Consider the following 27,377-nt stretch of genomic DNA (forward strand, 5'->3'; position numbering starts at 1 on the left):
TTTGTTAAGGGTACCACATGAGGTTAACAAGTTGTTTTCATTATATTTTATTTAATTATTCATAACTATTATAGCATCTATTAGAAAGTTAGACGCGATCCAGTGTTGTGATCTAAAGTCTTGATAGTGTCATATTTTTTATTGTACGTAACTGAAGAAAAATTCTCTCAATAGTGTTGAAACCTTTTGATAAAAGAAACCTATAAGAAATCTAATATTGAAGACAAAAGCTACAAAAAAAGTTTTCTATACAGGTATACGACTAGTTTACCTGCAAAAAGTCTACCTCGTAGAGAACAAGGCTGTTCTATACCCAGGTGATCTAGTATACGTAAAGCAGGTCGGTTTTCTCGGCGCTGGTTTTCTCCACAAAGTTAAAATCTGATTACACCTGGGTATAGACCCGCCTTGGTAGAGAATAGACTTTGTTAATCATATTTGGGAGAAAGCGAGTAACTTCAACAACATCAAAAGATAGTACATACCATGAACATACTCACGAAAAAGCTAAAAATATACTACCACTATGGTTATAAAAGATTTAATTGTAAAATTTTTCTTCAGTCAAGCAAACGACACCAACCTAGTCAGTAAAAACTTAAAAGTGATTTTGTTTATTAAAATCTAACGAGCAACATGAGTAGTCGCTTTCTCAACTGTTGCAGGCCGTTTGCAGAAAAAAAAGTGTTCGAAAGAGCTACGAAATCTCACCGAAAGCACCATAGATAAACTGAAAGCGGCTGGTTATGCTCCAATGTCTACATTGAATACAAATTTACGCATTTGTACGTCCTGCCGTTTAAACGTTGACAAACGGGCAATCTGTACATCATCGGTGGATCAGGTTGCAGGAAGTTCGAAAACAACAACAACTGAGGAATTACTAGATGCACCGACAACAACTGAGGAGTTACCAGAAGTACCAAGTGCAGATAGTCTTGCCACGGTACCATCAGCGACATCTGTTTCAACAAATCAATCAGAAGATGAGTGCATTCAGAAGGTCAACATCGAACGCTTCAACGAAGGGATAGCTGGAATAAAAGTGACTCCGATTAAATGGACGAAGATGGGTTACGTCAATTATCCCGAGAAAAAATACCGTGAAATCAACGAAGCTGTACGAAGAAACCTCTTCAAATTAGGACCTGAGGATGTGGAAAATACAGACTACGATGAGGTAATTATGAATATGAAGGAAAGGTTCTCGAATCTAGCCACGACAAGGAAAGAAAAATTATTGATTTTGTCGATGCTGCCAAGCTCGTGGTCTATTCAAGACGCCATTGATGAGTTCAAAACCAATAGAAATACAGCAAAAGAGGCAAAACAATTCAAAAATAACTGTCTTGCAACCAAAAATGCTAGGTCGAGTACTTCATTAACAGATGAGACAAAAGTAAAAATAATTCAATATTTTGAAGACGATGAAGTAAGTAGAGCTATGCCTGGCCAAAAAGATTATGTATCTGTAAAAAAAGATGGAAAGCGTCAAGCAATCCAAAAACGATTAATGATGACTACTTTGAAAGAAGCGTATACACGCTTCAAGGAAATTAACGAAAATATTAAGGTAGGTTTTTCCTCATTTGCAAGCCTTCGTCCAAGGCAATGCAAGCTTCTATCCAATTCAGGAACACATAATGTTTGTGTGTGCACAACACACGAAAATATTAACCTAATCTTACATAGCTTGAAAAGAATCAAGTTATCAAAGGATATTAAAATGTTAACTGGTAGTCTTTTGTGTGAAAATACAACATCAAATTGCTATCTACGATCTTGTTCGGATTGTCCAGATTCTTCATCATTGGAAAATACTTTATTCGCTGAGTTTGAAGAAAATTATATTGATCAGTTATCATTTGAGCAATGGGTGACCACGGATAGGTGTGACCTAGAAACTATTGTAAAACCTGTAGATGAGTTTGTGTCATTGTTTTGCTTGAAATTAGAAAGTTTAATTCCTCACGACTTTTTTAAAACAGAGCAATCCCGCTTTTTAAAAAAATACGAAAAATACATTACAAGATGGTGAATTTTTAGTCATTTGTGATTTTTCTGAAAACTATAGCTTTGTATTGCAAGATGAAGTGCAGTCCCATCACTGGAACGTACAACAAGCTACAATTCATCCATTCGTTATTTATTTCAATGGAAGTACGCAAATTGAACATTTTAGTTTTATTGTAATTTCCGAAGATTTAAGACACGACTCAGTATCTGTAAATTTGTTCATTGCCAAAATGATTAACTTTTTACGCGTTGATAAGGATAAAGAAATCAGAAAGATATATTTCATGTCTGATGGAGCAGCATCGCAGTACAAAAACCGTAAGAATTTTTCGAGCCTATGTCAATTTAAATCAAAGTACGGAATTGATGCAGAATGGCATTTCTTTGCTACGTCACATGGCAAAGGTCCTAGTGATGCTATTGGAGGAACCATAAAGCGCATGGCCACAAGAGCAAGTTTAGCCAAAGAACGTGAGCATCCAATTAAAACTGCAAAAGAACTATTTGATTGGGCGAATCGCAGAAAAGAAGAAGATTTAACAAAATTATCATTTTGTTTTACTACTACTGAAGAGTACGAATTAACGGCATCAGAGCTCAGCGAGCAATATAATAACGCGAAAACGATCCAAGGAACCCAAAAATTTCACTGTTTCATTCCATTGTCAGAAAATAAAATTAAAGCAAAACTATACTCAAACTGTACTGATAATGATGCAATAGTGTTCGATATTGTAAAAAAATTGAATAACAATAAATAAATAAATAAGTATTAATAAAATTTTTTCATAATCTCATAACGCATACCCAAATCCAAAACTTTTAAAGTTTATATATAACATTTAGAAACTCATCGATCATACTCTAAAAAAAAATATCCTGGTAAAAAAAATTTATTTTCGTGTAATCTGTTAATTCATTTTAATTTATACATATATACATATACATATAATATTTATACATAAACTTAATATTTATACATATAATATACATAATACTAATGAATACATGAAAATGACTTGTGTAATTCACGCAAGGCCCTTAACAATAAAATCAGCAACAAACTGCGGTTCCCGTAATAATTTACACCGAAAAAAAAAAATTTTTTCTACTAAATGTGAAAATTGTGACATGTTTGAAATGTCATAACTTTTTTGTTTATTGGTTTACCATCACCAAAATTTTATGGTAGATAGCTAATATAATGAACCGTTTTCCCTCAAAAAATTACGATGGTATTCCGATAGGGTTTTGAGATATTTGAGTTTTTGTGTCAAAAATTATGTTTTTTAATGCAAAAAAAATTTTTTTTTACTGTGTGTATTTTTTTGGAATCTTTATTTAGTTGTCTAACTTTGTTTCTTTAGTTGTCTAACAATCGAACGAACCGTTTTTGCTGTGCAGCTTTTTGAATATTTTGAACCATTTTCACATACACCCTTTTGAAAAGTTAGTCGTGACTCAACTTGAAGATTTGATATCGGAAAATGACGATTTAGATGGAACTGGAAAACTGTACAAAGTTTCAGCTCAATAGAAAAAAATGAATTAAAAAATATACCAAATTTTGGTGCTGTTGCTTGGAATCACTCTGCTTCGACCTTTTTCCCCTTCTTGTTTTCCACTTCCACGTTTTGTCCTTTCGACATTTTGTCTTTCAACCATCTGTCCTTGCGATGTTTTACTTTTCGAGTGTTTGTCATAGATTCCATGGAAATCCCTTTATTCAATTCTTTGTCATATTATCCTACACCTCTTTCGTATCGAAGATGATAAGAGTTTTCACGTTTTTGCATCTCTGGTTTTCGCATAATTGCACCTATTGAAAAGAAATCGCTGAATTCCTTGCGTTCCGTTCGAAATGGTATCTTATCCTTTTTTGAATATTGCATGCATCCTGATAGGCCAGGGAATTACTTTTCAGCTATAAGCCAGGCTTAGAGGAGTAATTAAAAACACTAAACAAGTTCATGTACGAATTTACCTAATGAACAACCTAATTTACGTTGGAACACTATTCAAGTATTTCCGCCAAAATCTCACGCTCTCTTTTAAGGTGAAGATAAATCTAAGCCAAACAAAATTTCAAAAGCATAAATCTGGAGAACCAGAGAACCATTCACGCTAAAAAGATGATCGATTGGACACCACCAGCGAGTGACCAATCGATCAAGTTTTCAGCTCAACTGGACGTCAGGTTCTCCAGATTTGTGCTCTTGAAGATATGTGGTATGGCTGGAATCGATCGTCACCTTGATACATTTCCCGCTAAAATCCATTGGTTCCACCCCGTCAAACGGAATGCACCTCCGCAGTTCCTGGATGAGAACGAAAGTGCCAATTCAGCGATCGGACTAGAACAGCTATTGTGTTCCCACGCGATGATCACACGAGCGGGGCAAGAAAAATCACGAGATTATGATTGTACGCCCCATAAACAACACATGGCAAACAAATCCCGCAAATAAATACAAGAAAATCTAATGATGAGAACGCGCACACCATCACTCAACTTTACTTCACCGTTCGTTGTTGTAGGGTGGCCCGAGCCGAGCGCATCAGGTGAAGGGATGGCGGGACTAAACATGCTGTATAGAAAGGTACTAGAAGTGGAAGTATCTAACATGAGAGCGATACAGAGAAGGGGAGAGAGAGAGCGGGCGTGCGAGGGTGGAAATGCAATATGGGCCAGAAATCAAACTAGAAAGAATAGAGTCTTAAAGCCCTGTTCCAATTTTGATACCGAACGCTTAAGTTTAGGCCAGAAACACATGTTTACTCCAATTTTGGGTGTATTTTGTTTTCCATGTCCCTTTCGAAATGTCAGATAGGAACAACCCCAGAGTAAAAAAGTTGAGCCCTTGTGGCTTTTTCGTCCACTAAGTGAACTTCAAACATGATCAAAAGTGTGAAGGTTCAAATTTGGACCCATTTTCAAAAGTTTAAATATGATGTAGCCGTTATTAAAGCGGGAAAATACATGTACATAATAATTCATGTTTTCAAGAATAAGAAAATCATCTTAGATAAAGTTTTATAAAAATATAATTTTTGGCCAAACTTTGATTGCTGTCTCATAGTGGCAAACCAATGGCAATGGCGATGAAAGCTGCGTGAGGGTGGTGGTGGCAAAGTGGGAGAGGGCCACGCCACCCCACCCGACCCTTAGCACTCGAAGCTTCAATGAAGCAATGAAGCAACACGATGATGGAGCCTTTGTTCGATCGGGCAACTGCATGCACAGGCACGCTGAGTTATGTTGTGCGAGGACATGTGTATGTATGTGTGCGCTGGTATCAGCAGCTTGAATAGAGGGCCAATCAATCAATCAAAAGCATTATTCGCTGATATTTATTCATGTCCTCTCACCGCACACCGATGTGCGGCAAGAACAAAGCGGACACAGGACGCGGAGTATTCCGGTCTGTCATCACCCAGTTCCCAGCATTCCTCCCCTCTGAAGTCACCCGGTGGCGTTGGCTGATCGCCAACGGTCGGGGAGAATGGTTTCCTTTGAGCATATGTTTTTGGGGGTTCACTGAGCTTTATGATAGGGTTGCCAGCTAGTATAACTTATCGCTTTCAAATGAAACAGAAACCGAACTCCAACTGAACTGAAACAGAACTGAAAACTGAACTGAAATGAGTACACTTCCTGTAAAATAAGACTGACATTTTTTCTATCTTCTATCTTCTAGCTTCAAGTTCCTAGCTTCTAGCTTCTAGTTTTTAGCTTCAAGCTCCTAGCTTCAAGCTCCTAGCTTCTAGCTTCTAGCTTCTAGCTTCAAGCTTCTAGCTTCAAGCTCCTAGCTTCTAGCTACAAGCTTCTAGTTTCAGATTCTAGTTTCAGCTTCTAGCTTCTAGCTTCTAACTTCATGCTTCTATCTTCTAGCTTCAAGCTCCTAGTTTCTAGCTTCTAGCTTCTAGCTTTATGCTTCTAACTTCAAGCTTCTAGCTTCTAGCTTCTGGCTTCCAGCTTCTAGCTTCAAGCTCCTAGCTTCTAGCTTCTAGCTTCTAGCTTCTAGCTACAAGCTTCTAGTTTCAGCTTCTAGCTTCTAGCTTCTAACTTCATGCTTCTAGCTTTTAGCTTCAAGCTTCTAGCTTCTAGCTTCTAGCTACAAACTTCTAGTTTCAGCTTCTAGCTTCATGCATTCATTTGTTATCTTAAGTTAAGTCGCATGAGATCACAGGTTTTTTTTTCTGTTTCTGTTCGGGATGAACCACTGCAACCAGTTTTCTGTGATCTTTTGTCCTTTGTTTAGTGCATGTCGTTCTACTCCATTACTATTGAGAAATAATGAAGTAGTCGTTTTTATACAATTATCATCCTTCACCATTTTGCATAGAGCCTCTTTAGAAAAAGATACCGCTATTTATACCTTTTGGAGAAAACAGTTTGTCACCATTAAACTCTTAAAAGCGCGCCCCTTAATCAGGCTCGGCCACTATGCTGGTTGAATGATACCGATTTTGACCATGCATCGGTACTCTAGCGTATCAAATTATTGCTTCTACTTATGAGGTTCAAAGTCGTTTTTATAACTGTGAACTGGTTTCATCTCTTTAAGCATGTAGATTCCTTGAAACAAGAAGCTTGTTTAGAATGTAGGAGGTCTGCTACTCCACTGATTCGGAATCGTTCACCTCCTAGATATTCAAAAATAAGCACTTGATCTTGGAAAGAACTTGTCTCATGAATTGAAACCAGCCTCAGATGCTGATTGCGTCATTTTTCCACTTCGAACTCCTCATCATCTAGGACAAATAGGTGGGTCTTAGTGGCTTGTTACCTTCTTATACTCTTCCGACCATAACTTATCAGTATTAACAAGAACAGATACATCTAGAGTACAATATGGTAGATTTTACCTCGTAACACACCACGAAAAGGTGATCTACCCGCGTTACGGGAAAAGATCACAGGTTAGTTCGGTAGGATATTTATATACTCGCATTGTGTGTTATGATTAATGATTAATGATTAATAATATAATATATGCACGCATATCGCCTCCACTTTTGTACGTAGAAGGCCTTTTCGCGACATCTTATAAATGAAATTTTGCACATACAATGCCTCCAGGTGATTTCGTTATACGTACATTTTGGTTGTCTGGGTAATTGACTTTATTATGTTTAAGGTCTGTATAACCCGAAAAATGATGCGTCTTTTCTGGATGATCTCAAGTGCCCTTATAATAAAGCGTGTCGTTTACCAAGACGAATCCTCTATTTGTTCCCTTTCCCATTTTTCAAACTCCGAGTGTTGCTTCGTCGAAAAGCAGAAGACCCAACGGTTTCCGTAAAGCGATCAACACGTCAAAATTGTCTCCCAATCCCAAATTGACTTGCATTCGGGCGCAAAATGCAACTTTTTTCTTAAGTTCGTCAGAGAGCAAAGAGAAAAATATTCAAAAAATAAAAACCAACTAACAAATCCCCCGAATTAACGTTCAAGAATCTGTCATCGTAGTCATCATCATTGGAACTTCAAGAGAAGTTTTTGGTTCGAAACTAAAAGTTTTTAAATGAAAATGTGTGCACTGTGTTTCGGTTGGAAAATGAAATACAGGTGCGCACATTTTCGTGTAAATTTTCTTGATTTTGAACGAAAAAATTGCTTTTGAAAATTCCGAAATCAATGACGGATCTTGTCTCCTTAAGTGAAACTAACTTATTTCAAAGCGCAGTAGGCCATTATTAGAATGTAAGCGCAGTAGGCCATTATTAGAATGTATAGTGGGTTCTGTACTGGCATAGTTTAATGACGGTGGTAGGTCATTTGGCATAAAGTCGTTTGGCATAAAGCTGTTTGGCATAAAGTCGTTTGGCATAATGGTTATTTGGCATAAAGTCGTTTGGCATAATGGTCGTTTGGTATAATAGTCGTTGGGCATAATGAGTCTGAAATAAACAATTTCTTAAGATGACATTCGTTTTTACGTTTCGATTGAATCAATTGGGTCCTAAAATGTTTAATGAATTCTTGTTTTTATTTAATAATACGAAAGAGCATGTTATTGCAACTACTTTAGCAAGTTTTCCAGCTCAAATAACGGCTATAACATTTTTAAACTTCAATTTTAAAAATGGTTCCAAATATGAACCTTGACACTTGTGATCTTGTTTGACATTCACTTTTTCGACAAAAATGCCACAGTGCATATAGTTTTAACACTGGGGTTGTTCCTATCTGACATTTCGGAAGGGACACGGAAAACAAAATATACTCAACATTTGAGTTTAAACCAAAAGGTGTGACAAAATCTCAAAAATCATAAAAAAATGTTTTTTGTACTTAAACCAACGAAAATCATTTAAAAATTGAGTAAACATGTGTTTCTGCCCTAAACTTAAGTGTTTGGTACTAAAATTGAGACAGGGCTTTAGGACCCTATTTGATGACATCAGGCTTGTAGGATCAATTGATACAAAATGTCACTTTATTCAACAATCATATGCTTTTGAATAAACTAAAGCATATTAGGAAAGTTATTGCCAATATTATTTTATTTATCCAGAAATTACCCTTCTTTCAAATAATAATTCTTATTTTTTTTTTTTTTTGAGTTCCGCTATTGGAATAGATTTTTGCACAGAAGATTTTGATATATTTAGCACAAATTTACTCTTCTTTCAAACATTCTATCATTTGTTTCCCCTTCTTTTATACATAGGCTGTTCTTTTGAGGTATATTTTTTAGATATTTTTTTGCTTCCAACTGACAAAAGGGCGGCAATCGATAACATTGATCTGTTCAAATATCAGCGAAAAGAGAAATCGATTACTGCAGTTACTTCGATGGGTTGTGCTACTTTTCCCCGAATGTCGTTACCATGAACGCCAGTTCCCCGAATGCCAGTTCCCCGAATATCCCGCTTTCCCGAAAAGCCAACTTTCCCGAAAAGTTAGTGGCACTCATAATTGTCGTAACTTTATACATTTCAGGGTGGTGATCGAACTGGCCATCTGATATGCACCCTTCTTTATTCAATTGGCGGTTCTTTCGAGTTTTACCGTCCTCAGTATTTTTGCCATCATGTGTATAGCCGAAAATGACAGACGTTCATTTGATTGCTTATCGTTCTTTCTCGTTCACCATCCAGCCACTGAAGGCTGTCATAGCACCTATTTAAATTGCACCACTTTTTGGGGAAAAAGGTCATTCGGAGAACCGGCATTCGGAGAAACGACATTCAGGGAAAAGTAGCAAAATCACTTCGATGATTCTGAACGCAATTATTATTCGTTTTATTATGTCGCAATAATTTTTGGCGTCCAATCTGCAATCTGTTAAATAACTAATTTTGTCTTCCTTCAATAAGAGACAGAGTTCATATTCTAATTTGCAAACACAAGATCTCTTTTTGCGATATGCTGGAAAACAAAAATAAATATTATTTCAATCACAATTTTTTCCTTCTTTCTATAACAGACAGAGTTTTTTATGTACACTTTCAAAATTAAAATTAATATTGAATCGTTCAAAAGTGTGGGTTTTTTTTTCAAAAATGTGTTGTTCATTTGTTGTGAGAAGATATTTTGCGTTAGAGCCTTAAATATTTTAAACGAAATATTTTTGCAGTATGCTGCAATAATAGATATTTTGAAAATAAATTTTCACTTCTATTACCGAGTAATTTTTATCAAGTGTTACGTCCAAACTGGGACAGAGCTTGATCTGCAAAGAAATATTCAATGCGCGTTACTTTCATTATTACCTGCGAACTTTCTTTGTCAGTTTACTATTTTCAAATATGTATATCACAGCAAGCTCAACGATACTCTATGTTCTGGGATGTTGAGAAAATTATTATTCCGAAAAGATCTTCCCCCTGACCCGTCACGGGTTTTTATTTAGTTATGCTCAATACAATTTTTAACATTCATAGCTTGGAATATCCCTGAACGACCACCATGCTTATTGAGAGCCTACGAAAAAAAATTTGCTATGGGGTCGGTGGTGTTGATCTCAGTAAAAGCTTCGAAAATGCCGATATTAATTATAAGTCAATCATTATGTCAAACGACCTTTATTCCAAATTGGCCATTATGCCAAACGACTTTATGCCAAACGGGGTACAATCTTTATTGACTATGACGAGTTAGTTTTATTACTTTGAAATTGCGAACCACGAAGTCAACATGGCTGTCAAAACGAATGACGGGCTACTTAGCCTTAAAGTACTTTCATTTCTTTATGTATGCTCGACAAGAATTCGTTGCTTATTTGTTTGTCTCGCAGGGAACCAAATTCAAAGTGCACACTTAAATTACTTCACACAAAGCTTCATCAATTCAATGCACGCAATTAACCTAATAAATTGCCTTAATCAGAAAGGTTCTGGCTGTATGTTAGTAAGAAGACTCTATGACACTACCCAGAATACCACTACCGCGAACGCCATTACCCCGAAAGCCATTCACACTTAAACGGTTTCGCCGAGAACCCAACAGCGAATATCTCGGTAATAATTTGACGATTCTCGGTAAAACTTTTACCGAGATTTCGGTAAACATTTACCGAATCTCGGTAACGTTCGCCGAGATCTCGGCAAAAAATTCGGATTGCCGAAATCTCGGTAAAATAAGTACCGAGATTTGGTGTTAAAAATTACCGAATTCTCAGCTGTTGGGTTCCCGGTGAAAAAATTTACTGAGGTCGGTGAAATAATTTGAGTGTGTTACCCCGAACGCCATTACCCCGAACGCCACTACCCCGAATGGGTCATTACCCTGAACGCCATTACCCCGAATACATAACATTTTGAGACCTATTCTAGTTAGAGAGTGGGGAGATAATATACGATTCCTTATGAGTATTGAACGAGTTCGGGTCAACAATGCATTTTTAAAATATTAGAAGATAAAAAAGCAGCTTGTTTCTCAGCAAATAATTTTTACATACTAAATTTTGTTTGGATTTGTCCTTGGTGAGATTCACACAGCCACATTATTAATAAGACACCGACACGTTAATGCTTCCAGTGGACGATTATGTCCTTTGAAGGCTCCACCATATTGCACTAAATGTAATGAGGGGTCCTAAGGGAAAGGTGCGGGCTTTCAGCGAAGGAAAGGACATTGAATAAAGTTATTTTTTTATTTATTAGAGACACTTTAGACCGTTGTGCCGAAACATAATCCATATGTATTAGCTCATTCCCTGAAAGTTTAAAGAAAATCCTACTTAAAATATTTTTTCGAGAACAGGCCTTATTCATTGGCATAAGCTCAAACGATTTGTACAAAAAAATAGAGAGGCTTAATAATTGAAATGCCAAAATTAACTGTTATATTAAGATAAAAAATCTATCTCATTTGGATTTCCTCTTTTGGAAAGAGCTGGTGAGTAATCAACAATTTGAAGAGACCGTTAAATCTACCCAAAATTAGAACTACCAGCTCGAAGTATTGTCATAAAATGAAAACTCGCATAAAAATCCCAAATATGGTAACCCTATCAACGTGGCTTCCCATGAATATGATTTTTCTTCTGTTCATTATCCGCGGGATAAGACCACCATAGCCGCCCATCGCCTTCACCTCTCCCGTATCTCTGTGGTGATGAGTTGATTAATTCAACATCAACCCATTCCTTTCCCCATATGTGTGGTTTCCGTCGATCCAAGCAAGCGTGGTGAATTTCGGAATTTTGGAAGTGGTTTGCGTTTGTGATAGTGGGGAGGGGACCCCAGTAGGCCGAGGCGTGCGTGTGGCACGCGGGTAGACTAATGAATCGACGGCAAAAAAAATGTCATAGGGTTTCGGAAAATAATTAGGATTCTTCGTCATCCCGTCGTCGAACGTTGTCGATCAACGATTTTTCGAATTAGGAGGATGGGAGGAAAGGGCGGAGAACCGCTTGCTTGAGCCAGAAATTGCTCTCCGGTAATGTTTGTTTGTTTTGGGCTTTATCGCCTAATGATAATTGGTGACATTTTTGAGTTCTGTTTAATCTTTCGACCTTGACGCTTGCTTTTGCCGGAGCGAGCGACGAGGGCAGGATCAAACATGTCGCGCGTCGGTCTCGTAAGTGAAAAAGTGGCGTGATCGGGGAGTTCGGTTGGAGTAAGTGAAAAAGTGCCGCGATCGGTTAGTTCTGTTTGATCTTTCGACCTTGACGCTTGCTTTTGCCGGAGCGAGCGACGAGGGCAGGATCAAACATGTCGCGCGTCGGTCTAGTAAGTGAAAAAGTGGCGTGATCGGGGAGTTCGGTTGGAGTAAGTGAAAAAGTGCCGATCGGTTCGTTCTTTTTGATCTTTCGACGACCTTGACGCTTGCTCCTGGGCAGTGCGTCAAGAAAGCCCGAGCTGTCGTCCGTGTTTTTTTTCGGGTCGCGTGCCTATTTTTTTTTTCTGAGTGCTAGCCGAGCAAACGAGTGAAGCTGAAAGTGGATTGTGGCTGCTCAGTCAAGGATAACGGATCAATTGGTGAGCTCGTTTCATGCTACTATTTCTAATCTATAAAATATGTATGACTGCACATTTAATCGTTACAATGGTGGGATGTAAATATGATGTTTCAACAAACTATGGATGGTTCGTCACTGTGAGTGTCGACACAAACTCTGATTCATGATTTATTTATGTTTAACATTTTTTTTTTTTCAGAACACCCCTTATATACCTTTATTTTTGTAATTAAAAAAACTTTGAATGGTTCGACACTACAAGTGTAGACTTGCGAAAGGTTCACTTTATTCAACAAACTTTGGATGGTTCGCCACTGTAAGTGTCGGCATAAGAATAAGAGTGTTCTATGATGTCCCAACCAATTGAGTCTTTTGTTTCTTTTCAAATAAGTAAAATATAATAACACATGCTTTCGTACTGACAGCTGTAGGAATGTTACATTTAGGTATTTGTTCAACAAACTTTGAATGGTTCGTCACCTCAAGTGTCGGCATAACTTTCCTCTACATAGAAATTATATGAACAATTATATTTACGTATAAGCATGTATATATCTCACAAATCATTGTTTATCATGGTCTAATCGCTTATCAAAGTGAATCCTTTGACCCAACGATCCTCCCCATTAACAAACATCCCTCCCAGTAACCTTTATGGAGATGCAGAGGCAAACACGGTCTCCAAATAGCAAAGGTTACACACTAACATTCCTTCCCTCAATCCCACCTGACTGCAAGGACGTGGCCGGCGCCGTTATTGACCTTGTATAAATAGAGGCACTGAATTATGCACACTGAAGAAGATTATGGCCAATCCCAGCTGAACTTCTAGTTGATTCTTTGTGCATTTTCACTGACTTCGGTCAATCACGGAATAGCAACCATTGATATGTGTAGTCAGTCTAAGCTAAGCTAAGCTAAGCTAATGATAATTGGTGACATTTTTGAATAAGTAAACGCTCGGATGGATGTTGTCTGCTGGGAGTAGCGTGTAAATTGGTTTGTTTTTCGTTCCTGGGGTAGATAATGGTTCGTTGTCAGAGCTGCCCTAACAGAAGCAAATGAGTTTTTTGCGGCTCCCCCATAGGTCAAACCCTGACCTAGCTCATTGGTAAACAGGAATGGAATCATTCTGAGTCAGCCTTGAGCTATGTAGTTAGAAGAAAGGTCTGTTTCGAGCGCACCGAACGGAACTTATCTCGTCGCTTCCGGGACAATCACGTGCACAACAATGCCGAATCGCCCAATTGCCTAATAATCCGCGCGTATAGACATATGTTGCGTGGTTAACGGAGCGTTAGGCCGTATGCGGGAAACCCGCCAGGGCGAGGGGTACTAGATGGCGAATGTAAACAATCTAGTTAACATTAACTCTATCATGTCCCCCGCCTACTCTGCCGACTCGTTCGCATAAAAATGCATGTTTTTGCTGGTGCTGTGTTCACACCTTGCTTCGATGGTTTTACAATTTGATTTTCCATTCAGGGAAAATATCTTGAACGCTAGTTTAGAGCATCGTTGCTTGGCGAGCATGGCAGCATCAATTTTGCATTGAAAGTAAGTGGTGCTTCAGTACATTTCTTTATTAGTGTAATTTCAAACATAACATTAACATTTCTTAACAACTATCATCGTAAAACTAAATTAAGCATTTAATAACTTTTTGTTTTTTTTTTTACAAGTGAGATGATTTCATCAGTTTATAAGAGAAAAAACGCTTTCAATTAACTTCCAACTTTACCTAGATATATAACGCATTAATCGTGGCAATAGAAGATTGCAACGATTTTTGTCTAAAATTATTAATAATTCAAAATGATATTTGTTCCAATGTTCAGAATCATTTTCAAAATTTTATTTTGAATCCTATGCAGAGCTTTCTTCTTGGTATTACAACAGCTAGTCCGTATTGATACAGCATACTACATGGCTAGCCTGAAAATTTGTTTGAAGATCAAAAGCTTGTTCTCAATACAAAATAATAAAAAATGAATTAACGAAAAAGTAGACTTCGAAAAGCGAGATGCCAGTAAACATCAATGCACAATATTTTAATTTATGCTTCATTTGTCGATAATTACGAATTTTGTATAGGAGGTCCCGTTTTGATAACTTACGACTGCCTTATTGCGATTACCGGCCAACTTCGATCCCGTGATAGTTCCAATATTGATCACGTGATAGTGTGTGTGTAGAAAAAGACGGTAATAGCATTTACGATTAGTGATTTCAAATCCAATCGATGGCTACTAGATTTACCCTTTTGCTCTCAACTCAGTTTCTTTGCCTTTATTGAAAATTCATTTACTGAAACATCACTAACCGAAAGTTTTTCTCTAATTTTTTTCTTGCAGACTGACTTCGAACACAAAAGAAGGCAGCGGACATCAAAGAACAAATCAACCACCCAAATCAAGAGCCTGGATAAACTCGAAACCGCTAGGACCAGTCCTAGATTAATGGCCAGAACGCCATTTTGAACGTTTCCGGCATTTCCAGAGCGCAAGCTAGCCCAACAGCCAGCTGGTAACCAATCAAAAACGGTTAGCGTGAACGTGTGTGCTCACGACGCGTTCCGGTGTAGTAGTGGTAGTGGAGGAGCAGAAGCAGTGCCGAGTGCACGCAGTAGTGGTGTGAGTGACACGAGAAGCGCCTTTCTCCTGGCTGCGGGCAGACAGCGACAACAAAGCGTTTTACCTTAGATAAACTCGGAAGGCGGACAGTTTTAGTCGAAACAGTAATAACTTAAAATTATTAGAACAACAGAACACTACACTACTTAACTATTGTTTAGTCGTCCCTCACACACGCATACCCCCTAGGCACTTACACAGTCACACGTGAATCTAATATTACATATATACTGAAATATTACGAATCGGATTAGTAATTGTATAACACACATACACAGATTGCAAGATGTCTTCGCAACCGCCAAATCAACAACAATCAAACAATGCAACACCACAGCAGCAGTCGGGCGGTTCGGGAACCGGCGGTAACGATCGGGTCATCGACAGTGTCCTGTTTCCGCCGAAACACAAACTCACGATCGCCGAGGTGTTCGACTCACATACCGGCAAGCCCCGTCCGGACGTCCTGAAGCAGCACTTCATCCTGGAAGGTCGAATCGAGGAGAATGCCGCCCTGAGGATCATCCAGGAGGGTGCCGCCATCTTGAAGGCGGAGAGCACGATGATCGACATTGAAGCCCCGGTCACAGTCTGCGGCGACATCCACGGGCAGTTCTACGATCTGATGAAGCTGTTCGAGATCGGAGGCTCGCCAGCGTCCACCAAGTATCTCTTTCTCGGCGATTACGTCGATCGCGGCTACTTTAGTATAGAGTGCGTACTGTATCTGTGGGCGCTGAAGCTGTGCTACCCGACCACACTGTTTCTACTGCGAGGCAATCACGAGTGTCGACATCTAACAGAATACTTTACCTTTAAGCAGGAGTGTAAGATTAAGTACTCGGAACGAGTCTACGATGCGTGCATGGATGCGTTCGACTGCTTGCCCCTGGCGGCACTAATGAATCAGCAATTCCTCTGTGTTCACGGTGGCCTCTCGCCGGAGATTCAAGAGCTGGACGACATCCGGAAGTTAGACAGATTCAAAGAACCACCGGCATTCGGACCGATGTGCGATCTGCTGTGGTCCGACCCGCTGGAAGACTTTGGCAACGAGAAGAATTCGGACTTTTACTCGCACAATACGGTGCGCGGATGTTCGTACTTCTACAGCTATAAGGCGTGCTGTGATTTCCTGCAGAACAACAAGCTCCTATCGATCATTCGGGCGCACGAAGCGCAGGACGCTGGCTACCGTATGTACCGCAAGAGCTCGACGACCGGTTTCCCCTCGCTAATCACAATCTTCTCCGCTCCAAACTATCTGGATGTCTACAACAACAAGGCGGCCGTGTTAAAGTACGAAAACAACGTCATGAACATCCGGCAATTCAACTGTTCACCGCATCCGTACTGGCTTCCAAACTTCATGGACGTCTTCACCTGGTCGCTGCCATTCGTCGGCGAGAAGGTTACCGAAATGCTGGTTAACGTACTTAACATCTGCTCGGACGATGAGCTGATCTGCGAAGGCGACGACACCCTGGAGGAAGCGAACGCCCGCAAGGAAGTCATCCGAAACAAGATCCGTGCCATTGGCAAGATGGCCCGTGTCTTCTCCGTGCTGAGGGAAGAATCCGAATCGGTCCTGCAACTGAAAGGACTCACGCCAACCGGTGCCCTGCCGCTAGGTGCCCTCTCCGGTGGCAAGCAGTCCCTACACAACGCCCTGCAAGGCTTTTCGCCCAACCACAAGATCACGTCGTTCGCCGAAGCCAAGGGTCTGGACGCGATCAACGAGCGAATGCCACCGAGACGGGACACGACACCGACGCCCAGCGACGAGAAATCCATATCGTTAACGGCGCCCAAATAATCAGCTTCTTCGTCGTAATCATAGGAACAGTGTGAAAACTAAATCAGCTAAATCCAGTTCAGCGCGATACAGCAACACACCTACACGTTCACAATCACACACACACTCTCACATGAAACATCCCCCTCAAAATCACGTACGCACGCGCGCATATGCATATAAAAGAATATTATAATTGAAGCTACTAAGAGGAAAACACAAGAAAACAACTATTATAATAAATTATGAAAAGAAAATAAAGAAAAGCTAACTTAAGTGAATCCATCAATATCTCATTATTGAACATTCAAACGCAAAGCAAATCTACAGACGAACCGGAATAGCTTCAACATAAAAAACAGTCGAAGTCAAGGCCCCTCTCTCTCACTCACACACAAACAAACAGCAAACGCAAATCGCAGTACGCTGTGCATTTGAGTTCCGATTCAGTAAAACGACATTTTAGGCAATCGAAGCAGGCTTTGCGCGTACCATTTTTTTCGGTTTTGATTCCCATTTCCCACATTTTTCTCAGTTGCCATGCTGTGTTTTTTTGCATTTCCCCACATACTCATAAAATACAAACACAACCAAATAGATACATTTATTTCACGATTGATGATTGGAAGACAGCCGAGAGGAACATGCTTTTTATGGAGAGAAATGGTTCAAGTAACAGAGCAAGAAATATATTATTAATCGAATTATTGTTGATGTTTTCTAGCTAAACCAAACAAACAAACAAACAAAGCGAAACAATACAAGCAAAATCAATGGAAAATGGAGATTGTTGAGCGACCCGCGACGGAGCGAGATTATACGACGTTAGGCTTGTGTTACAGAGAAATAAATGAGTGCTAAATATACAGATACACACATTTGTATTGTCCAAATCACTACGTTTTTCATATAGTAAAAATTCTTGACTCCGATCAGACTTAATTGATTGCAATGGATCGAACAACGCACACATACAAATCAATAGATAAAAATCAAATTTGAAAACTGTGTGCAAACGTCACCGTCACGAGACATCGTGAAAACGGGAATTTAACGTTGAAAAATTTATTCACTCTCTAACCATAACAAATACTCTGTCCGGTTTCTCAAATTCCACTAGAACAAACTAATATTTTATCGAAATAAAAAAAAAACAAAACTAATAGACAACCAGCGCTTGAACTATCATTCTCACCTGTCATCATCTCATCTGTCACACACGAACACATGTCCCCAACGCAGAGCCTACTATATTGCTCCCTGACAACCAACAATGTTTGAACACATACAACCACTCGTAAGCATTACCCCTAATCATAGGATTTCGCAGATCGAATTCAAAAGGAAGCGACGTTGAAGAAGAAATACGAGAAGAAGAAGAAAAGAAGAAGAAGAAGAACGATACGCATTGTAACTAATCCAACACTCCCATTTCGTTTGACATGTGATTAAATATTGTTTAACTGTTTTTCTTTTCTATTATTTATATAAAAAAAAAACGACACGCGAATTTGTCCCCATCAGGAAAATTCACTTCGATCCAAGCCTCAGACACTTTGTATACACACACACACGTACACACAAAACACTCAAACCGTTCCTTCCTTCCTTCCTTCCTTCATTACCAGACGACTAAGGAACATGTTGAAGAAAATTGATTGGAACAAGCTTAACACTAATCAAGTAAGGGTAAAAATATATATATTTAACAGTGAAAACAGAAGAAAAAACAAGCGAGAAAACAGGACGAAGAAAGCAAATCGGTAGATAACAGAAACACAGTTTAGAACGTACGCGAGAATGAGTAGCGTCTGTTGCGGAGAGGAGATAACAAAAAAAAAAAGAATGAAGAAGAAAAATAGTAAAACAAGTTAAGTCGTAAGTGTATAATTGATTAATGATTAAGTAAATTAATTTAACTGATTATGAAGCAGAAGCAGAAAAGGTAGTAGAATCAAGAGCGAAACCTAGAGTCGAATGAAAGGCGAGAATTCAAATAGAAAACAAAACAGCAGAAGAAGAAAAATATAACAAAAGAGGAGTAATTATTGTCATATTATTAAATCTATTGCGATCATTAAAAACAACAACAAGAGGAAGAGAAAAAAAAACACAAAACAAACAAGAATCTTATATAGAAGCATTGAATTCAAAAACAAAATTGTGCATCAGCAAACACAAAAACAAAAAACTATGAAAAACTGAAGCAAAGATGCGGAGAGTACGTGAAACATTTTCATTATTTTAAAAACAATTCTCTTAATTGAAATAGTAATATAGCTCATTAAGACAAGAAGAAAAAACAAAAACATCATTGTGTAAGCAAAACAAAAACAAAAGATAGAAGATTAATAAGTGAATAAAAAAAACTTCCCTTCCCGTGTTAATAAAAAACAACATTTGCGTGCGCTTTTCTCTCATTAAAAACTAAAATCGACGAGTTAATAACCTTAAACGAAAAAAAAACACAAACAGCAAAAAACATAAAAAACTACTTTTTTACTTAAAATCCTGGTTGGAATTTCTCTACGACTAAGTTTTATCATTATTTGTAATATTTTTATTCACCTGTTGTTATACTAGTAATAAAAACGGAATATTTATGTTTAAAGCTAGATCTTTTTCGAGAATGAAGAAAAAAACATTGTTATAGTGTAATTTAATGTAATCAAACAAAAAAAAATCACAAGAACATAATTAACAAACCAGTGCAGTGCGACCCGTTTTTCAATGTTTCGTTACAGAAGAGCAGGAAGAAAAATATGCAGATCACTAAAATAGTAACGTAACCGCAATCCGAACTATACGCTAAAAAGTAAACTAAAATCAATTTTTATACCACTTTCTCTAAGACTTGATGGATGATCAATGGAACTATTAACTGAGAAAACCGAGAAAAAAACAAAAAGCAAAACAAAACTAAGCATTCATCATCAGAAAAAAAAACTCTGTCATCAAACTCTTCTTAAGAACCGTAATAAAAGTTAAAATTTGTTCTTCTATTCTAAAAACAAAGCAAGCGTGTCGTTTTTGTTTTATTTCTCCTGGTTTTAAATTCCTTCCACCCGGTTAAACTCGCACACACCCACACAGATAGAGACAAGTACACGAACACATACACACAGTGACTGTTAGAGTGCGACACGTGTTAAAATTGACAGACACACAGAATGACTAAAAAACTGAACGTAGGGCTCTCGTCTAGACGTTTCCTAAGAAGAATTTCAGAAGCTGTTCAGAATTTTGCGGGCGTAAATGATTCCAAGAATCGGGCTCGATTTGTGTTAGGAATTACACTATTTGACATCTGGCTTTTATCGGTTTTAACATTATCGATAACATCGATCTTTAATCTAATCGATTAACTGTCAAATGAAACATTACCAGATGTAAGCCTTTTGGATTCCTTACAAAAAACGTCATAATCAAGACGGACCTAAGCCCTCGTAAAATACTGAATATTGAATCTTTACGAAGATAAATTGTCGCTACAATAATCAATTAGACGTTTGATTTGTGTCGCATATCATCATTTGACATTGAAGGCCTTATTTTATAATTCAAGTCGATCAAAATGACTCGGCTGGAGTCTCTGTCGACCAAAAACATCGCTCGTCTCAGATCTGTCACTCGAATGTGACTGGATTACTATAGGCCTATTCACATGACGTCTCAAATCAGCTGATCGGGAAGCACTTTGACAGTTCTTCTATGAAAATGACAGGCCCGTGTTAGCACCGGTCCTCCACCGATGTAAACAAATGCATAGACAGATCTGTCACATGGAAAGGCCTATGGCAGTCTACGGATGACATCTGAAATATGCATGCTTACTTTGATCGACAGGACTACATACGAGTCACATGCATCGTGTTTATTGAGTACAAATAGGCTCCTAAAATGTTGAATGAAATCTTGTTTTTATTCAATAACACGAAAGAGCATGTTACTGCAACTATTTTAGCAATTTTTCCCGCTCAAATAACGGCTATATCATATTCAAACTTTAATTTGAAAATTGGGTCCATAAATGAACCTTGACACTTCTGATCATGTTTGACGTTTGCTTAGTCGACAAAAACACCACAAAGGTTTTATTTTTAACCCTGGGGTTGTTCCTATCTGACATTTGGGAAGGGACACGGAAAACAAAATACACCCAAAATTTGAGTTTAAGCCAAGGGGTGTGACAAAATTGAAAAAAAAATGTTTTTTTGTGCTCAAACAAACGAAAAACATTAAAAATTGAGTAAACATGTGTTTTTAGCCTTAACTTAGGAGTTTGGCACTAAAATGGGGACAGGGCTTTAGAACCCTATTTTAAGTAAATACGGTACAGAATTCCTTTATTCAAAGGAAATATTCAACATATTTCATGCAAATGTGCAGCAGTAAATAGCAATTTAATGCCTGACTCACAGACAAACAGACGTCACACTCTCATCATTGTCCATCGACCACCTTTTAAACGATCGATTCAAAAATATGGTAGGTGGCCAATCCACCACCCGCAGCGCTCGCATCGTTTTTGTTCGCGTTTGACGTTTACACATTACCGCCATCTGTTGGCCTGTCGGCCAAACAGACTAATTTTAGCATTGGGCGTACATGTCCTCGTGACTATGATTTTGATCGAAATTTGTTCTAAGTGTTACGTCTGTTTGTCTGTGCCTGACTTGAGCCAGTTAACATCTAATCGATCTTATAGATTACTTGTCAAACTAAACAAGACAGTTGTTAGACCGACTCCTGAAAGAGTGCTTATAGCAGACCATGGACACTCATGAAATGCTGAATATCAAACTCTTTTCATACATGAATGCCGCCACTAGAGTGCCTAAAACAAGAGTGGCGTCATGTTCCAATTTTGACAGATCTCCTACTCAAGTGGAACGTGAATATGAATGGAAATGACTGTTCGGAGTTTCGAAAATCTCTCCTTTATTCTGATAGTGATATCTTTATTATCTTTAACACTCCATGGTATTCTGCAAACAGAAAAAAAACAGGGCAAAGCTTGAAATAAGAAAAAAAATCAGGATTCAGGTGTCCATCCATGTCCATGAGCATCTCAAAATCAGGACATGTCATGATAAAACAGGACGGATGGTACCCCACAAACGTCAGATCATTTGATCCCTATAAGAAAGCGTGCAAAATGTTAAAAAATGAGCATATGTACTAAGTTTTGCATTAGCCTAATTAAGTGAAATTTTTACACAATCTCCTTCTATTTCTGATAAAGAATGATCATGAGATAGAATATTTTATATCTTATCGTTTACATGTCAAATATGAATTTCGAAACTGCAATTGGAAAGATCTGTGCGAAAAGATAAGACAAGAAACGGTCAAGAAATGATTTCGCTATTGAAATTACTTTGGCAGTCCGCAGCTGAGTTGAGCCGATTTCGTAACGTCGGTAACGCCTGTTGTCCAAATCAAATGGAGCTGTTCGTTCGGAAAAATGGTTCGCTGAATTATTCCGCTCCTAGGAGAATAGCTCTCAAAATCACTTTGGTAATAGGCTTTTCATGTGATAGGTCCGCCGTCTATGATTTTGTTTACTTCGGTGGAGGATCGGCGTTAACACGGGACCTCCATCTCCAGAGAAGAACTGTCAAAGTGCTTCATAGAGGTCCTCAACCAAACTGACACGAATACCAACGCGCGACCAATCTTACGCAAATCGATTTCCTCAGAATGAAAAAGTGTCGATGTTTATTTGACATAATATGAGCTTTCGGTCAACGTCAGTCCAACAAGGAAGTGAATGCTCTGCAGCAATTCTGTTTATGTTTGCTTTCTCACAGCAAACAAAAGCAATGTTGTGACAGTTCTCACAGCAAACAAAGGAGATTTTGTCAACATTGCACTACAACGCAGGCAATTGGATTGGTCTATTGAGCTCTCGCCGAGCGGTGTCACGAACACGTGCGCAAATTTGCTGGTTGAAAATACTGCCATTTGATTTTGCTGGGAACAGCTGATCTTTGTTTATATTTTCAACCAGCAATCTTTAAGTAGTGTTGGTGACATGTAACGTGTAGGAGCGCAGAAACCACTATAACCAGCTGATTTGAACTGTCTTTTTAAAAGGCCTATAAGGCCGGAACAAATTTGAAATTTTACTTTTGTCACCCCCCCCCTTCAAATTTTTCAAAAAGTCAGAGGGGGGAAATAAATAAAATTTCTTATTTTCAGTGTTGGTTTTCATTGTTTTTGTGTTTTTAGCTAGTTTTGTAATTCGTCCTTACGATATTACATGAGATAACAGGTGTTATTGGATTATAAGTCCTAAATCTGAGTCTGGATTTTTATTGAACGTTTTTTTCTTTTAGAATCAAGTTTGCGCAATTTTGTTGTAACAGTGTAGCCTGTGAGAATATAATATTGTAGTGCTTTCCATGAACTTTCAATGAACAATCAATTTGTCAAATCAATTCAGCAATTGGCTTTTAAAATTAATTTGAATACATGTTTTCCTAGTAGATTTTCCTTCTTCTGGATGTATAAATATTGAAAGCGTGATCATCATCCACAAGCTGCGTATCAAATGGTTTTAATTTCATTGTGTAAACTTTATGATTCTATTTTTTCGAAATTCAGAATAACCCGCGAAATGCGTTTGATCGTTTTAATTCATATAAAAACGCAGTAGTTTTCAGTTTCTTGCCTATGAAAATGGTTTCTTTATTTTGGAGTCAAGGTTCCTCCAACAATTTTCGTATCTTTCAGTTAATCTTGGACTTTATCTGATTGCTTGTTTTGTTTTAAATTTTAAATTGCCACTCTGGTAATGAACTTAGCATCTTGATCCGTAAAATACAAATTACAATTATCAACACATCGCTGAGTTTACACATTTAAAATGTATTTTCACTGAGAATATATACTACAGGTCGGACTCGATTATCCGGAGTACCGATTTTTTTTTCACTCCGGATAATCGAATCACTAAGAAAAAAATTGATATCTTGGATAAAAGAACTTAAACATTATCTTTTTCGTTGTTTTATTTATATGATGCGGTGGCGTAGCCAGATTTTTTTCTAGGAACAGTAGGGGTCTTTACAAGAAAAAAGAAATCTTGACCAGCATACACAAAAACACTTTTTTAAACCCTCCTTTTCTTGAATACGTTCTAAACTGCAAAACCATTCATATTGTATATTGCAATTATCTCAGATTTATGCATAAAAATTGAAAATAAGAACATCAAAAAACAAATTCCGGATAATCGAGTCTAAAATTCCGGATAATCGAGTCTAAAATTCCGGATAATCGAATCCCGGATAATCGAATCCCTGGATAATCGAGTCCGACCTGTATAGTGCAAAATTTGACCAAAAGTATGGGGCCGCGACAAAGCCGAGAAATTTTAGATTCATCAACTTCGTGACCCGTGAAATTTTAGGAATTTTACTACGCATTTCCATTGTACCTACTTTCAACCTATTATACTGCCGTCCTATGCATATTTATCTCACAGTTGCTAAAGTATGCAAAGAACATGGCACAAGAGGGCATCGAAGGCAATATATTTCACAGAACCAACTTTCTTCAAATTTATTCAAATCTAGTGGAAAATTGCAAACAAAATGTTACATATATGTTAAATCGAATTGATATAATCTAAATTTAATTTGAAGTTGCATCCAAGTGCAACATTTCTGCAATGTTCTTAAAATTGTGATTAGCTTAAACACAATTTAGAAATTTAATATTTTCTCTCGCCAAAACTCAAGAAAAAAGACGGCAAAAACCTGAGATTGTTGTTATGAAAAATCAAACTATCAAAAAGTTATAGTTTAATGTTATGCAAAATAAACAAATTGACATGATTATTGTTCAAAACATTTTGGTTTGACGGATATATGTGGCAAAAACATGTTTTTGCAGCATTTGGGAATAAAATAATGCTAAATTCACCTGAATTTCCATTTTATTATTTATTGTCCCCCCCCTCGACACATTTTGATGGAAGGTGACAAAAGAAGATTTTAAGATTTGTTCCGGCCTAATAAATTTTTTTCTTCAGCTAATACAGTAGACGTTCGATAATGCTTCGTTGCTTCAACCATTTCTCAGTTTGATGATTATCTGTTCGATATTGGCATGACATGGTCTCTTGGAAGCTCGTTGATGGCAATGACTTCAATGAGTCTAGCCGACTCGAAGAAGCACGGAGGGTATTTAATTGATTGAGCATCTAGATCTTCTGCTACTTCGAAAACTCATAAAACAAAACTTGCCAAACCCTCAAAGAATTTGCAATGATTTAGATAAAAAAAAACATAAACCTTGCTCTATTTGTCGAGATTTCGCGAGATTCTCAGTTAAACCAGCGACGAATAGAGGCATGATAGTCTGGTTCAGAATGGGTACCAAATCTAGTACTGTACAAGGTACCGGGTACCCCCGTTAGTTTGACCACTTTTAATTTGAACATTTTTTAATTTGTACCCCGCTAATTTAAACATCGTTCAGATTAAAAATGGTTTAAACGTCATTTAGCTCATGGAACGGAGTAAAGTAAAAAGGAACACTGCGGAACAGAACGCAGAACCAAAACAAAACAGTGAAAGAGGTAACCCAGAAACACGTTTCGATGGTGACTAGATTTCAAATTAAAAATGAACCCCGATGGTTTGCATGAAGTACCGTTCAAATAAACGGAACCTTATGTGCCATTAAATTTTGGGCAATTGCAATAAGGCAATCCATGAGACAGCTGCGATCAGCTGGTATTTTTTGTTTACCATGTGCTTTTGACGTTTAGCGATCGGAGTGACTTTCAATTACAAAAGAAAATGTAAAGCTCCGATAACACTCGCATGATTTGTTTACTCTTTAATTTCGGTTGCATTCACACTTTTAGCTGTCAGTCCTATCACGGAAAGTCCTCATGGATAGCCTTATGAACATGGAGGTCTTTGATTCGTCTTTGGTTGAACATCGATTGATAGTGAAAGACTTAGACTAGAAACGGTCGTGATAGACAACATCTGTTACCTTATCGTTTACATGTCGAATTGGAAAAGTCACTATGAATGTTTTTCTTGGAGACTCTTGAATGTCAATGACTTTAATGAGTCTGACCGATTCAAAGAAGTCCGGAGGGTAATTAGTTGATTGATCATCTAGATCTATCACATTCTCTTTACTAAGAATTAAATAACTACTTCAAAAACTCATAAAGCAAAGCTTGCCAACCCCTCGAAAGATTTCCAAACCACAAACTTTACTTTCTGATGCAGATAAAAAAGAAGCTGAAACCTTGCTAATGCCGATCGATCAAACCTGTCAAGTGATACAAGAATGATAGACGGTAACTGTAATCTTATCGTTTACATGACGAATTCAAAAGGTCCCTTGGAAATTTTTCCTACGATCGCCAGAGGAGATATGGAACGATTTGAATCCGGATTCGAACTTTGAAACATTGAAAGATCATGTTCTTCGACAGTACCATAGATCGAACTTGTTCGTCAATTGACATAAGCCTAAAGCCAGAAATTGCATCCTAATTAGTTTAAGCTTAGAGTCTTGAAATAGCTGATTGAACACCAAGAGCATTCTCTCAAAAGGATGCAGTCTGCTTTGAACCATCTTAAAACAAATCTAACAGAATACTCACCAAACCTACAGTTTCTTTAAAGCTCTAATGGCCATCACAATTCAGGTATGGTAGGGAAAACTGACTTGTGTCGTTTGACAGTCAATCGATAAGATCGATCAAACGTAACGAACAGCAAAATCCTAACGTTGTCTGTCAAAAAGTAGTCAGAAAGCTCGTTTCGTCATGGGGATCAAACGATTTGACGCTTGTGTCATTCGACAGCAAATCGATAAGATCGAGCATTACCCTTATCAAACGTCATAAGCTAAATGTGAAATTATTTGATTGTCGATGATATTCCATGCCTAGGGAGGAAGAGTAAATATCCATTACGAATTGATCTTAGGCCGTAGCACCAAAAATGTTCAGCAAGATTTTGTCAAGTAGAGCCCTAACACCTTAATTGTCAACGATAATAAGTCCATTTTTGTCAGCTGTCATCGTTAGTTTGATTTGCCATCCGTGATTTGTCATGGAAACTTATCGATTAACTGTCAAATAGTTGTCATCGTATGCTCCCACTGCTGACTTAATCAAAACTCAAAAATAGAAATCTTAATGTTAAGTGTAAAGATTACACTTCAAAGAAGTACTATTTTTCCAATTGGTGTAGGCCATGCAAATGTAATTTCCCATTTCCATCGGGTCCAGAAAATATTAATGGAATCTTGTTTTTATTTAATAATACAAAAGAGCACATTCTTGCAACTACTTTAACAAGTTTTCCCGCACAAATAACGGCTATATCATATTGAAACTTGTTCATTATGTCATTTTTGTCAGCTGCCATAGTTTAATTTTGAAAATGCTTCCAAACTTTGACACTTTTGATCATGTTTGACGTAAACTTACCCGACAAAAATGCCAAACGGGTTTTTGTGTTAACATTGGGATTG

The 27,377-nt window shown here is 37.8% G+C and overlaps 2 protein-coding genes across 7 annotated transcripts in view; one reads left to right on the forward strand and one right to left on the reverse strand.

Annotated features, from left to right (window-relative positions):
• The window catches only part of LOC5571230 (serine/threonine-protein phosphatase 2B catalytic subunit 3), a 211,669-nt gene extending 191,795 nt beyond the window's left edge, over positions 1-19,874 (forward strand). For 3 of the 4 annotated variants that reach the window (XM_021851315.1, XM_021851316.1, XM_021851318.1), the window contains one exon: positions 14,786-19,874. In XM_021851315.1, the coding sequence (XP_021707007.1) occupies positions 15,351-16,880 (1,530 nt within the window). In that variant the 5' untranslated portion in view covers positions 14,786-15,350 and the 3' untranslated portion in view covers positions 16,881-19,874. The remainder of the gene's footprint in view (positions 1-14,785) is intronic. The other variant, XM_021851319.1, reaches the window with a different exon arrangement.
• The window catches only part of LOC5571231 (G protein-activated inward rectifier potassium channel 3), a 377,954-nt gene that overhangs the window by 267,753 nt on the left and 82,824 nt on the right, over positions 1-27,377 (reverse strand). The window lies entirely within an intron of this gene.

This window comes from Aedes aegypti, chromosome 3, assembly GCF_002204515.2.
Source record: "Aedes aegypti strain LVP_AGWG chromosome 3, AaegL5.0 Primary Assembly, whole genome shotgun sequence".
Taxonomy (NCBI): Eukaryota; Metazoa; Arthropoda; class Insecta; order Diptera; family Culicidae; genus Aedes; species Aedes aegypti.